General features: G+C 38.3%; 1 protein-coding gene across 2 annotated transcripts in view; it reads right to left on the bottom strand.

The window, feature by feature from the left end:
* Window positions 1–14,517, bottom strand: part of LOC149256563 (exopolysaccharide production negative regulator) — a 226,594-nt gene that overhangs the window by 160,426 nt on the left and 51,651 nt on the right. For both annotated transcript variants that reach the window (XM_089460782.1, XM_089460781.1), the window contains exon 3: window positions 12,975–13,100. In XM_089460782.1, coding sequence (XP_089316908.1) covers window positions 12,975–13,100 — 126 coding nt within the window. The remainder of the gene's footprint in view (window positions 1–12,974; window positions 13,101–14,517) is intronic.

The raw sequence follows: 14,517 nt of genomic DNA, 5'->3' as shown, positions 1-14,517 counted from the left end.
GTACATGGTTATGGGAGCTTTGTCGTTTATAGCACTGGTATTGGCAGCATAAACGACTCAGATCCGGTGGTAAGAAATCGCATGCACCCAATTTTCTTCATGCAAAAATCCGAGTATGGTCTCATTCTACTATTGAACGGATCTGGGGCTACCATACACACAAAGAATGGTGCAATAAACTACAGATCTGGGTGACCTCAAAGGCCACGATACCCCACCTATATGGTACCTGGGGCAATAGTGCTGAAGAAAGAAGAAAAGGCAAGCTGATTAGTGGTGAGTTAAAGACATAGAGCAGAATCTCAGTGTTAGATCTATCGCAGAAAGATCCACATCTTATAACATCGGACAAGACAAACCACGCACAGCGGAAAACAAGATCTGGATCCCTGGTAAGAGCTCACAGTTTCCAAGTATTTGTTAAAACCCCGGAGGGAAAATTGAAACTAATTTGGGTAAAAGAGACAGACTCTGTTAAGCAAATGCAGGAAATTATAATGCAACAGCTGGGATACCCCATCAGATCACAAAATCTGATACATGGGGGCAGAGTGCTACAAGACACAAAATACCTCTGGGAATACAAAATTGCACCCCTGTCAACAATCATCCTCAATCTAAGAATAAGAGGGGGTGCAACCGTCAACAGCAGAAATCCTCACAGGGCTGAAGGAAGTGGCACTGGTACAATAAAATTCACAGAAACACAACAGGGGAAAAAACCAGGCAGTATTTCCTTCAAAAACATTCTACAAGGGAAAAATACAGAAGGAGCAGCACCAAATCTATCAGGTATGGATGCTAGGCCATATATTGTGGAACAGCTGAATCATACACCAGAATACAACATAGATATACCAGAAACAGATAAGCACTACACAATATATGAAAGACAAGCAATAATATGTAGATTTAACTGCTTTTGGCCCAAACTGACTGACCTATTTCATTGGATCTTCACAAATTGGACCACACAATGTGAAATACACCTTTGTTCCAAGGGTTTCTTCATAGTGAACTTTCTATCAGCAATAGACAGAGACATAGTAATACAGGAAGGACCTTGGTTATGGGGATCCACATGACTCTTCATCACACCATGGTTCCTAGATTTTGATGCAAATACAATGGTTGTCTCCAAGATGCCAGTTTGGGTGCGGCTACACAATCTCCCAATACATCTCTGGAATCATCAAGTACTAGTTGGAATTGGAAATACTACTGGGCGCTACATTAAAATGGACACCCAACAAGTGGAGGCAAGAATTTATACTTTTGCATGAATATGTGTGGAAGTAGACCTCAGCAAAGGCCTGCAAGATCAAATTCAGCTGAAGCATAGACAGAGGAGCTGGACTCAGGTTCTAGATTATGAAAACACTGCATTCAGATGCCGAATTTGCCGACAAACAGGACACCTACAAAGCACGTGTCCAGCCGCCAAAAAAGACAACTGCAGAAAGAAGAAAACGGGAAAACAAGTAAAGGGGTGGCAATTTCCTCCACCTCTCTCAGATGACGAGGAGGAAGAAGAGATGGAATATGTTAACCCCAATGAGACCAATCAGATGAACAAAGAATCAGAAGTAGAAGACACAAATCCACAGGAACATATAGACACAGCATTGGCAAGGATATCAGATACTATGGATATGAGCAGAACCAAACGTCAACACATATCAGACACATCAGACTCTGATAAAGACAATCCACAACCTATGGCTGAAACAACACTAGCACTTATAACTCCAACAGAGTCACAGGGGGGTTGGAGAAAGGTTGAGAAGAAAAAAGGGAGAAAATTCTGACTTTTCCCCACCTATACATTAATATTGTTTTCATGTTTATTTTCCTGAAATCCGTACACCCTGTGTGATGATGAAGGATCTATGCATCATTCTTTGAACACCATTTTTGAATCTGTTTACAGAGATGGCAAAAGGCAAACGCAGCATATGCCGAAAGGCATCTACAACATGTAATTTTTCAATCATAATGAAAGATTACAATTTTTCCAGTGGAAAAAAAAAATGTCCCGACCATCTTTTGCATTTTGAATTTCTTCTTTTTCTTTTATTGTGGTCATAATATGCTTTTCCATTATTTTAGCTGCTTCAACCTCTAGGGAAATGTTTCCCAACCCTACTCTAGGATGTGGACAAGTGGATGCCAAATCCTAATGAACGAATGACAAGTTTGACCCGAAGAAAGGAGATGGTATATAGGGGTTTGTAATGTGACATGGAAAGTGTCAAGTAAGGTGTAAGGGAAAATTAACACGCTATATCAATTTGGGTTTTCCAAGGCTATAGTCTATCTGTTATACTTTTGGAGGTTTTTCCGACATATTTTCTAGCCTAATTTACCTAGAATCCGGCAAGGGTTTGTTGGAATCACAAGTTTGAGTTGTGAACTCTCCACAATCCAGGTGTCCCAAGGGTTTTTCAAGGTGTTGAATCCATATATGTAGTCAAACACTGATTTTAAACAATTAACATCAAGATATGATCAAAAGAAAATACACCAAATTCAAGATAAATACTCCAAAACATATAATGTTTAGACAACGCCTTTTCCAAGTAGTGCCCCTCTTATAACCCTAAGGCCTTAAGAGAGGTCCCACTAGACTAGGGCTAAATATTAACCCCCCCTTGTAAGATGACAGAATAGTCATGATTGGTCAATCTTCTAGATCACCCCTTTATCCATGCTAAATGCCCAAAACAAACAAGTATAAGCACCCGGATGCAAAATTATCAAAGTACGTTTTGAATAGCAGCCCACCTTCATCTAAGAGCAAATGTCGAATGGCAAGAGGTATGTGATTGATGCAGATGACGAAGGCACATGGCATATCATCATCAAGAAGTGACTAACAGGGGTTGTTCGCTGGTTGACTATCCAATGTAGGAGAAAAGTTTTCTCTTATGGGATTACCCATTCCGGTGGATAACAAGTAGTTCACAAAAGCAACGTTAAAGGCACTCTCACATGAGTTCCAAAATCTTTGTTTATGCGAGTGTCTGCTTTCGCTGTTGTTCTTCTCACAAACTGCATGTCATCATCTTTCTAGGTAGTTTTATTCATATTGTCATGTGTATTCCTAACTTTAATCAATCTCCAAACAAAGTAACTCATATTTATTTTGAGTCGACATGTGACCAATGTCACATGTTTTAGGTTTGGGTTCGAGTTCGACACGAATAAAATTCAATTTGAATTCGATTTTTTTAATGAGGTTTAAATATAGTATATATTAAGTATAGATTCTCGAACTTAATGACGAGCCTTTATGTATATCAATGTTGCAAACATCGGCATTGGGATAAAATCGGCAAGGGTCCAGAAAATAAAAATAAAAAATTGTAAAAATCGAGAAAATATCGATAAAAATCTCCAAACATCGGCAAAATTAAGATACTACCAAAATATTGGTAAAAAACAACAAACATCGGCTAAGCCAAAAAATCATGATTTCACAATTTTATCACGATAAAATCGGGATGTTTGCAACATTGATATATATATATATATATATATATATATATATATATATATATATATATATATATATATATATATATATAAATATACTATAATTTATAATTATATTCTATATTTTATTCATTATTATTGTCTATTAACTTATTTTTTTTTCTGAATAAAGACTAATTCTATTAAAAAAAGAAAAGTATAGTACAATCAAGCTTGCAAGCAAGCGAAGCAGAAAAGCAAGGGAGCCACAGGGGATAGGCTACCACCTCGCGCTAAGAGACAATCCAAGAAAGGACTCAGTAGACAAAGGAGAACAAAAAGAAAGAACTCAACTCAGAGAACTACCCCGAGGAATCATTTCCAGCCACACGACATTTTTTGCCTTTTTTCTTGTTTACTTTGACCCACCCAGTGGAGTTTGGCTGAGCCAAGACAATCTGTAGACTATTCTGCACTGGCGGCTGAATTTCCTTATCAGAATCTGAGGAAGAAGAACAATGAGTACGTTTCTGAGAAAACTGAGGGTCAGAGGAGACTGCTGGAGCTCCCGAGGGAGTATCTATCGGAATCACATCATTCTGCACATCTGCTACCGTAGCCTCATCCTTCTGCAAAACAGCTTCAGTTTCCTCCTCATCCGAACTAGAGAAATCTAGACTGCCCATTGAGCGGGGAGGCTCACAAGGATTCCAGCGCTTGGCTTTGGGTTTGCGATTTAGATTCTTCTTTTTTTGGAGGAACTGAGGACATGTATTCTGGAGGTGCCCCGTTTGATGGCAATGGCGGCATCTGAAGGCTGTGTTCTCGTAATCCAAGGTTTGAGTCCAGTGGAAGTCTCCAATCTTGAGATTAATCTGATCCGGAAGTCCTTTACTGATATCTATTTCTGCACAAAGTCTGCCGTAGGTGAAAAGACCATTTTCCTTTCTTGAGCTGTCTACAGCCAGGTACCGTCCTAAAGTCTCTCCAATGGCAATGAAAACAGATACATGCCATAGATGAGCTGGAAGATTCGGGAGCCTGACCCAAATCGGAAGCTTGGTGATGACTGCTGTAGAAGGGTCAAATTCTGGAAACCAGGGAGTGAGAAAGAGCCCAGCCGCACCCCAGAACCAAGGGCCTCCCATTAAGGCCTTCTGGTAATCTTCACTTGAGTCAAAAACCACAATGAAGAACCCTTTTGAACATAAGTAAATCTTGCTTTTTTTGGTCCAAGTGGAGTGGATCCATTGGTATAGATCTGCTGTGCGAGGCCAAAGCCCATTAAATCTGCAGATGAGTGCTGATTCTTCAAAAATCTATAAACGATTTTCAATTTCGGCGTGAGAGAAATTGATGGAAGGAATTTCCTCTGATTTGTCTACCACAAAAGGCTTTGGAGCCGCGTTTGGGTGGGCTGCTTTCGAAGCGGACTGTGGTTGCGCAGCGTCTTTGCTAGCTGCATCTTTGTAAGAGAAAGAAGGGGCAGAGGAGGTCTGCCCAAAGGAACCACCTCTTAAACGAAAAGAAGCCTCGATAGAGGCGTCCTTATGAATGCTGTAAAAAGAGAGAGGAAGGGGGCTCATTAGTTGCTTACCCTCATATAACAGTCTGAGGAAGGAGGAGGGGATCCCCATCCGGCTTTCCAGTTTTTGCAAAAGATCCTGGACTAGATCTGTTGTTCGAACCCAATGCATCCTTGTCTTGCCCAGTAGTTTGACTTGGATTTGAAATTCCTGAGATTCTTCCAACAGATCTGGCTGAATCAATAGAGGAACCTCTGCAAGCAAATCTGGCGAAAATGAGGAGCAGAATCGCTGCTTGCTTCCGGCCAGAAGTGCCCTGTCCATACAACAATTCTGCGCATGTCCTGTAAACATGGCAGTGCATGAGACCACATTTCTCTCAGGCATTGCCCAGAACAGTCCCAGTGCGTCGTCCTCTCTCCCATTCTTCACAGAACCAGAAAGCGACTCATTCCAATCAATAGCATCTCGTTCAGGACTTTTCTCAAACACTTTGTATGCAACCTTCATTTGCCCCCATTTGGCAACGAATCTCCAAATGAGCATATTCAAGATGCCCAGGCACCCCTCGGAAGTCACCAGATTCCCATCTTCCCTCGCCCTGAGCCGTAAATCTACATCAACGCGCTGACTGAATCCTGTCGCGCAGCTCGAATGGGCAGGCAGGTTTTCAGAAAAGTTAACACAGGCTTTCCCTTTCATTGTCTTCCCGGCTCTCTCGCTGTCCATATCATTTTCCTGAGCACATATCTCTTTAGCACGAGAAAGGATTGCTTGAGAAACCTGCTTCTGTTGAACCAAAATCGTTTCAATTAATCCAGGAGTTGTTATCCCCATTGGTGCAGCGGTGTTGAAGGCTACCACTGGTTGAGCGTGAAATATCACAAGAGAAACAGCGCTTCCATAAAGATGCCGGTTGTTTAAAGCCCATTGCTGAGCATAATGACTGAGTTCACTGTCGTCCACGGCCACCATTATTTTCTTCACTTCCGCCATCAGAGCCCCGTGAAATGCCCTTCTGATCGACAAAATATTGTCTATTAACTTATTAAGTGGCATTATAATATATAATAATATAATAAATTATATGGGCATGGAGTATGCCCTAAAACTGCTTCTGCTTGGCTAAGAGCTCGTCTTCCTCGGACGTAAGGAAACAGGTTAACAGCCCAAGACCTAGAGACATCTAGCAAGAGTGAAAGCCTGCCCCCTTGTGGACCACCAGTGGGTTATTCCAAGTAGCGTGGTTTTCCTTGATGGTCAGTCAACCTGCATTCGCGGTTAGCAGCTAGAGATGGTTGTCCTCACTGCTAGTTTGACAACTGATTTATGATAGGTTTTCCCACATGTGAAAAAAATATATAAATTATATACAAAATATATACAATAAAAAAAATATAATATAAAAATTTTTAAAAATCATAGAACCACACCTAATTGTGGATGGCAATGTGAGTGGTGACTACTAAGTTCTACACCATTGAATCTGGCCAGCAGTGGGTGGCAACAAAGCACAACTGTCGCTGGTCGCCACATGTATGAAGTCACAGTGATCAGTGCATCGAATCCACAGTGCCACAAATGCAGAGATGAGACCCAAGGTTTAGACCTGGTTGAAGAGGATGCGTAGAACTCACAGCAGAGCGTGGAAAATTATGGTTCAAACTCCCAACAACACATGTAGGTGGTCGGCAATGAAAACCTCAACAAACCTTTCACCAAATGTAAACGAACCTTAATTTTCTTTCGAGTACACTGAGTTTCAGATTTCAACCTAGAAGTTCGAATGTACCTGGAAATTCCTCTGTTGTACTTGTTTCTCATAGGCAGTTCTTGGCTGCAAAAACTACGCCAAGAAACCAACTCGACCAGTCTTTAGGTTCAAGCTGGCCCTTGAACCAGAGGGGGCTCCCTCAATTGTTACAAGGCTTTGTTTAACATTGTTAATTGTCACCAGACGACAGCCCATGAAGCACAATGGCTAGATTTATGATTTATTTTGGGTGGTTGCTAATGATTGTCCAATCTCTGTTTATGAATAAATCCCTCTCTTGCAGAGTCCTTGGTCAAAGTGCCAGCATCCAATTTGACAGAATAACATGATTTTTAAAGGATTTGACAGAAGAATATAAGGGAATTCATGATAATTAAGCAGTCATACTGAATACTTAATCAACCAAATAGAATGGATATGTGTAGAAGATTTCTACAGCCAAACAAAACACATTCAAGAGATGATAGAAGGCAACAATTAACAGATGTAGAGGAATTAACCAAGACAAACAATCTAGTTAATTAATCTCTTTAAATGATTATAACTTTGCAGGGGATTTCAGAGAGATTGACACTCAATCTATTCTTACCCAGATCTCCTATGTTACTTTGAACATGTGCAGAAATAAGGTATGAAAACACTAGAAAAACATATAGGAAACACAATTTCTGTCAAGAACTGGAGCTAGAATACTTCAATTAGGATTTCTGTAATAAAAGCTTTACAAAGTGACAAGTTTTTGGCATCAAAAGCCAACCCCTTTTACATTACAAATGAAACAATATATAGAATAAATCTCTCCTAAACTGTTACAATATTTGTGGAATAAAATCTTGAATCAATAACTAAAAATAAAATAATATCTCTAATTTATTTGTTGGAAACTTGGAGCTGTTTGCAAGTCTTCTGCCTTGAACTCTTGAGTTGCTTAAACTGTCTGCTGGAAAACTGCACTTTGATCCCAGTTTGTTGATCTTCTGCTGCTAGGTGTCCTTTGAATGTTGATATCGCTGCCTTCAAATCTGAATAATAATGACTTTTGATCTTCCTCCTCCTTCAAATGTGCTAAAATCATGTCTATAATCTGGTTGACTGATATGTTTTGCTAGGTTTCCTTTGAATCTCCAATACTTGAATTAGCCAATGATTTTATGTCACTTTTTAAAATATTTGGGAAGAAAATATATTGATAAATATTTTGCTTAAACCTGTAAATTCATATTTCTCTATCTTTTTGAATTTCATAAATGAAATTCTCAAAATATCTCCTCAAATAATTGCATCCCGTAAATCCATCCATTGTTTGAAATCCATGTCTTGTTTTGAAATTTATGTCTTGTTTTGCCATGAATTTATATATTTATGAATAAATAAAATTCATAAACATATTTCATAAAACCATCAACTGATTTCCTTCCTATGGTTTTGAAAACCATGTGTTGTTTTGCCATGAATTAATATATTGATGAATAAATGGATTCATAAACATATTTATAAAAACCATTGACTGATTTCCTCCCCATGTATTTTAAAAACCATGTCTTGTTTTTCCATGGTTGGTAAAGTATTTTTTACTTTCCCTTTTTACTGCTGTAAAAAAAAATGGATAAGTATTTATCCAAATTTATGTCCCGTGCATTTCTCATCTTTATACCATAGCAAAAAAAACCATGTTTTTTCTCTCTGTAAAATTATGTTTTTACTCAGACTCCTTTTACTTTCACCTGTAACATGAAATGAAATGATATTTTAAGGTCCATGAGACTAAAAATAGTCTATGAGACCATTAGTTCCCTGTTTTTCGCTTTTTGCAATTCAATCCTTTTCCGATTCAAATTGATGATGAGCTGGCCCAACCTTCCAACAATCCCCTCGCTAAAAAGACAATGCCAAGAAATTGATGCTAACATGTTCTCATAACTTTCTCTGATGTCTTTGAATGCATCACATTCCAAAATGAAATGTTTTTCCGATTCCATAGCCTCAGACGTGCAAAATGGACACACCCGTTCTTCCTAAGCTTCTTTAGGCCTTTCCACTGTCCTGTTTCACACTGAAGTTGAGGTGAATTAGCCCTTAATTGAACAATAAGAACCTTTGCCCTCCATGAAATGCTAGCTCCAATGAACTCTTTTTGTTGTAGATCACACGTAGGGTTGAATTCCTCAATGTAATATTTCTTCTTTCTACCCAACTCTTTTCCCCATACCTTTTTACGAAACTTCTCCATAACAAAATCCTTTAGCTCCTTGGTATTTGTGGGACAAGCATTGAGGTAGATATTCCATTTTTGCATCCATGTGTAGTATTGTTTCATCCATGTTTTCTTTTTTTCACTCATGCCTTCATTGAAGATAACATTAGGCCATCTACCTACTTTCATTTACTCAATTCTTTTAGATATCTTATGAGTCGCACCATAGCAATTGCTTCAATGGGAGTTGCTCTTGTTTCACTCAACATTATCTCATAAGGTACTGAACTTTTTATTTTGAACTTGCTCATGATCAAGCGTTTTTGGATTTTCTCAATTTGTTTCCATTTTGAGATGGGAGTGTTGCTAGCCCACAATTCACACCCATATAACATCATTGGGCAAACTAGGAGTCCAAAAAGCACTTTAATCGTTTTCCAATCCCATAACTCTATCTCTCTACATCTGTTTTGAAGAGCATATAATGCTTTCCACCCTCCTAAAATTCTCTTCTTTCTGCAGTCCTCCCAATTGAGTTTGTTGTTGAAATCAATCCCAAGGTACTTGTACTCATTTACTTCTTCAAGAATGTTGTCCTCAAAGAAGAAAGTATGCTAGCTCTGCTTTCTTTTATTAGAGAAAATCATTATTTTGGTCTTGCTAGTATTGACTTGCATCCCCACTGCTCTACAAAAATTCTCAAGGGCGTATAAGTGCATTTGCAATCCATGAGCTGATTTAGGATCAATACAATATCATTAGCGTATAAAAGAAGTTTTATCACAAACTCCCCCAACCGAACACCATCTCCACCTAGCTGATTTAGCCACTCTTCCAATTTATCAATATATAGACCAAAAAGAGTAGGGGATAGAGGGCAACCTTTCTTGACTCTAATGTCACTTCTAAAGCTTTTTGAAATACCTGTTGAGGTTCTAATTTTGCCTTTCACTTCTTCATAAAAGTCTATGGACAACAGATCTATAATGCACAAGAATTTCAAATTCTTCCATTCTACGCCACAACTTATCCCTAGGGACTGTGTCAAATGCTTTTTTGAAGTCAACAAAGCAGCGAAATACTTCTTCTTTGTCCTCCCAAATCTTTTCAACAATGTGTCTCAACGTGATACCATGATCCATTGTAGAATGTTTCGACCTAAAACCCCCTTGTCCTCTTGCCCTCTTTTCTTTTACTTCTACCCATTTACTAATTATGTTTTCTACAATGCTACCGAAAATCTTTGCAAACAAAGGATTGATCATAATTGTTCTATAGTTGGATGGATTATTAATGTCTCCAATTTTAAAAGGGGTATTGTTAGGCTAGTTGTCCAATCCCTTGGGAATCCTTGCTGAATGATGTTGTTGAATATTTCCATGATGTGCGGTGCAAGAGCATTCATTCCCCATTTTGGATACTCTGCTTGAAGTTCGACCAAGTCCTTTGCCTTTCCTGTTTTCAACTTCTTAATTCCATTCTCGACCTCCTGTAACGTGAAGAGCTTTGAAGTTGTGTTGATCCTGGGGGGCTCCGCCTCAGATTCTTTCTCATAGAGTTGCCTTGCATATTCAAACCATTGATTGGCTGTAATATTATTTTCAATTTGTTTCTTCCTTGGTTGCAGTTCCTACCAGAAAAGCTTTGGATTATTCTTGCTTAAATATATTAACTCTTCTCTCCTTGTTTGCATGAACTCATCTTTTTTCCTTTTTAGTATCTTCTTATATAACTTTACATTCATCTTCTCCTTTCCTACCTTTTTCAAGGTTCTCCTTTTTAATTCACCTCCCATCCATAAACTCATTTCATAAATATATAAAATTTCCTTTGTCTCATTTCCCGCCACATTTCATTGAATTTAAATCAATACGAATAATGGCTTTCAGGAGGGGATGTAGGTAGTAAGTGGTTTTGGGGGGGGTCTGAAATGAACCAGAAGCTGACAACTGTAAAACACGATAAAGGTGAGAACACCATTTTTTTGGGGGGGTAGGTTAAAGGTCAAATAGACAAGCCCCCCCTCCCCTGAAATCCATCAATAACTATTGATTTAAACTTTTACATATCTCGAGGCATGGAGATTAGGGAAATTTAATGATTAAGAGTTGGGTGGGTCATAGGCTTATTTTGACTTTTTGACTTGGCTAACGTATATGATAATAAATGTGGTTTATATAGTTTAGAGATTGGGCTTGTTATTTTTAAACTAAGTTTTAATATTTTAAATAAATAATTTTATAAAAAATATAATTATATATATTTTATAAAATTGAATTTTATTTAAAAAAAAAAACTATTAAAAATAACTCGAAGACATTTATATAAACCTCATACACTTCATGCTTTAGCAATGGAAAGGGTTAGATGGAATGATATTTAAAGGTATTTGTCAAGGTCAGGATAAAATTGAAGGAAGGTGGCAAATAAATTTTTGAAAATTTTGTAACTTCCAGGGTGTCAAACTAAGTTACAACATCCTCTATGTGTGATTGGAGTCCCTCAATGCCTTCTCTAATCACAGCATCCCCTTGGCCCTTTCTTCCACTTCCTTGGCTTCTCCTCATCACTTTGGCTCTGATACCATGGGAGATTTTACACAGACACGCATGGACAGATATACACATGCATGATAAAGAGTGAATTGATTCATCCATTACACCATACCATGTATCATTGGAGTGACTCCCAAATATCTTACTATTGTATGTTACGTGACTCCCAAATACCTTACTAGTAACCACTTCATTAAAGACTACATTAAATTCCCCCCATTATTACATCACTATTAGTGAGGTTTATTATTCATCTAAGTATACTGTATAACCATTATCTCCAACAAATTTCATGTTCAAGAATCAACTGGTTGTTTGGTCCACTGGCTTGTAATCCAGCCTTTATCATCAAGCTGATATTGCTCAGAGTTTTAACATTTATTTCACCATCTCCAATCTGGCTCTATTTCCCAGATTATCCTCAATGTCCCCTTTGACAGAAAATCTACAGTTATTTTGGGGTTACCTTCATTCTCTATTTTATTCATTCCTAGACAAGGCATATTCGATGCCTATGAACAGAGTCCAGACAACCAAACCCAGCTTGTTAGTGAATACCCCAGATCTTTCAACTTAATATTATTTAACTTTGTGATTCCTTATAACTCCCCCAGAGCCTGTTTTCATGAATTCCCCTTCGAAGCTCCATCAAAGGTCACCTTCCAAAAGCCTAATTCAGAGGAGTGCCACTTCAAATTGCATCTTTCCTGAGATTCTGACCCCTAGCAACTGTGTATGTCAGTGTACAGAAAGAACTTAAAAAATAAAACCATGTACATAAAACAGACCTCACAGTCATAATATAGAGATTAACTGTAATGTAAACAGTCTACACGGTCAGAATGTACTGATGAACAACATTGTTTGAATCAGTGTTGCAAATATCTCTTATTTCTCCCACTATTACCCACTCTCCTGAGTTTTCAGGTTGCCGATTCATCCGATATTGTTAGAACTCTTCGGGTTTTATGATTATTTTTTATATTTCCTGTAAGTTTCTTTTTGGACCCTTGGGAAGATATTTTCCCTGGATATTTGCAACATTGGTTCAAATAACACATTCTTTCCCATTATGAGTTATTATTCAAGTAACGGCATTCAAACACATTAAATAGCAAAGATGTTTGCTTCTCATAGATGCAGTCTTCCTCTTAAACACACATAAGGATCCAAAATACAAAGCCAAGGAACAGTTGGAAAAATAATGTGAAGTTACCATTTATTTCAAGGAACACACCTCTCGTGGGAGTATAATTTGTTATTATTTGCAGCATAGCCTTTGTCATTTATCATTCCATACAATGGTAGTCATCATACACCATGCCACACTGCCCCCAACCAAGGAGCAAGAGAGGCAGTACTTGTACATGAAACTTTCTTATCTGTTTCCTACAACTTTCTTTGACAAACTCACCATTAATGAACCTGAACTAGGAAACATCTGTAGATACCTTGAATTCATCTTTGGTTCTCCAGGCAGAGCTAAAAGTGGGCCTACAAGCAAGTGGAAGAGCCTCCTTTGGGGCCTCAGCTGCTGCTTGTATTGATTGACTTGATGCATGTGGCATGTATTCTACCTGCAAAGTGAATCAAACCTTCAGTCACAATGGCAACAACTTTCAGATTATACAGCATTCTGATTCAGTAAATGCCCTAAATGGTCATCCTTTCCAGACAAATTCATTCAAATCATTATATCAGAATAACATGGCATGATTTCAAACAAAGGCTATGTATTGTCAACTTGCTCACTCTTCCATAATATCATTGATGTTATTCTCGTCAACAATATTTCTATAACGGAGATTACTGTTTTGTAGTTACCATCTTAGCATGTCATGTTTCCAACTATATTAGAAAAGATGAGTTAGCATACCCATCAATTTGTACACTCAGTTTACAATGCCGAGTATGCATCCATCAGGAGGATATTGTAATATTATGCGAAATAATGTTCACTCGGCGGTTTTGAGTGTTAGGACAAAGGGGGGAAGTAAGTGTGTATTAAAAGGCCATACATGTGAAAGTGAGGGAACTAAATATTAATGGATAAATGTTACATACAGAGTAAGATTTCATAAAGTGTAGGAGAATATGCCACAATTTAGGAGCTGTGTGAGAGAATAAACTAAATTGGGGAGTGAGTTGTCAATGGCCAAGTGAATGAGTTGGGTACAACTGGCATGAGGGAATTTCCAACAATTTAGTATATTAGTATATTGCCCAAAATCAATTGGGCTCTATAAATACGTGTACTTGTCTGCCCTTCGTGTGGGAACACGAAGCAATGTATATGCCTTGTTCTGCCACTGTCTTTCTCATTCCTTCTTTGGTGTGTAGTGGTCTGTGCTCCACCACACCAACAATGTGGTATCAGAACCACTAGAGAGCAATCTTTGAACTTTGAGAAATGTTAGAACTTAGAGCCCTGTAGAGAAGATTGTAGGCTCAGAGTATATTGCCACCCTTGCTCCATGAAAACAAGAATGTGGGCCACTGATGCAGAGAGAATACCTTATGTACTGCCATCGAAATTGGTGAAGAGCAACCGTTTCAGCTGAGATTGAATGTTTTGAGCTCCCCCATTTCTTATTGACTTCTGCAAAGTAGTTATTGTTTGTTAAATAATAATTGTGGGTTTGTGAATCCAGTGCTGATGAAAAGAATCTCGGGCGATGAAAAGGACCAGTGCTGATGGAAGAATCTCTACAAAACATGTAGTGAAAAGTCATAACAGGGTAATGCAAAGCAATATTATCAGAACTGGACCTGTCATCGAACCGGACAACCCCAAAACATGTGAACCAGACTGGAACCGGTTAAAGATCAGGGGAAAAAAACCAAACTAAAAAACTAGTCAACCAAAAATACATAAAATATTCAAATGTTGAAAAAAAACACGTATATCCATGCACATCCATATGAATCCAAACCAGTATACACAAGTATGCAAGGTTTCGCATGTCTAGCACCAAGTGCAATCCATCTCTAAAC

Source organism: Pinus tabuliformis, chromosome 7 (assembly GCF_031772625.1).
Source record: "Pinus tabuliformis cultivar Carrire ecotype Pingquan chromosome 7, CPIR1, whole genome shotgun sequence".
Classification (NCBI taxonomy): Eukaryota; Viridiplantae; Streptophyta; class Pinopsida; order Pinales; family Pinaceae; genus Pinus; species Pinus tabuliformis.
This window is presented reverse-complemented; position numbering and strand designations above follow the sequence as displayed.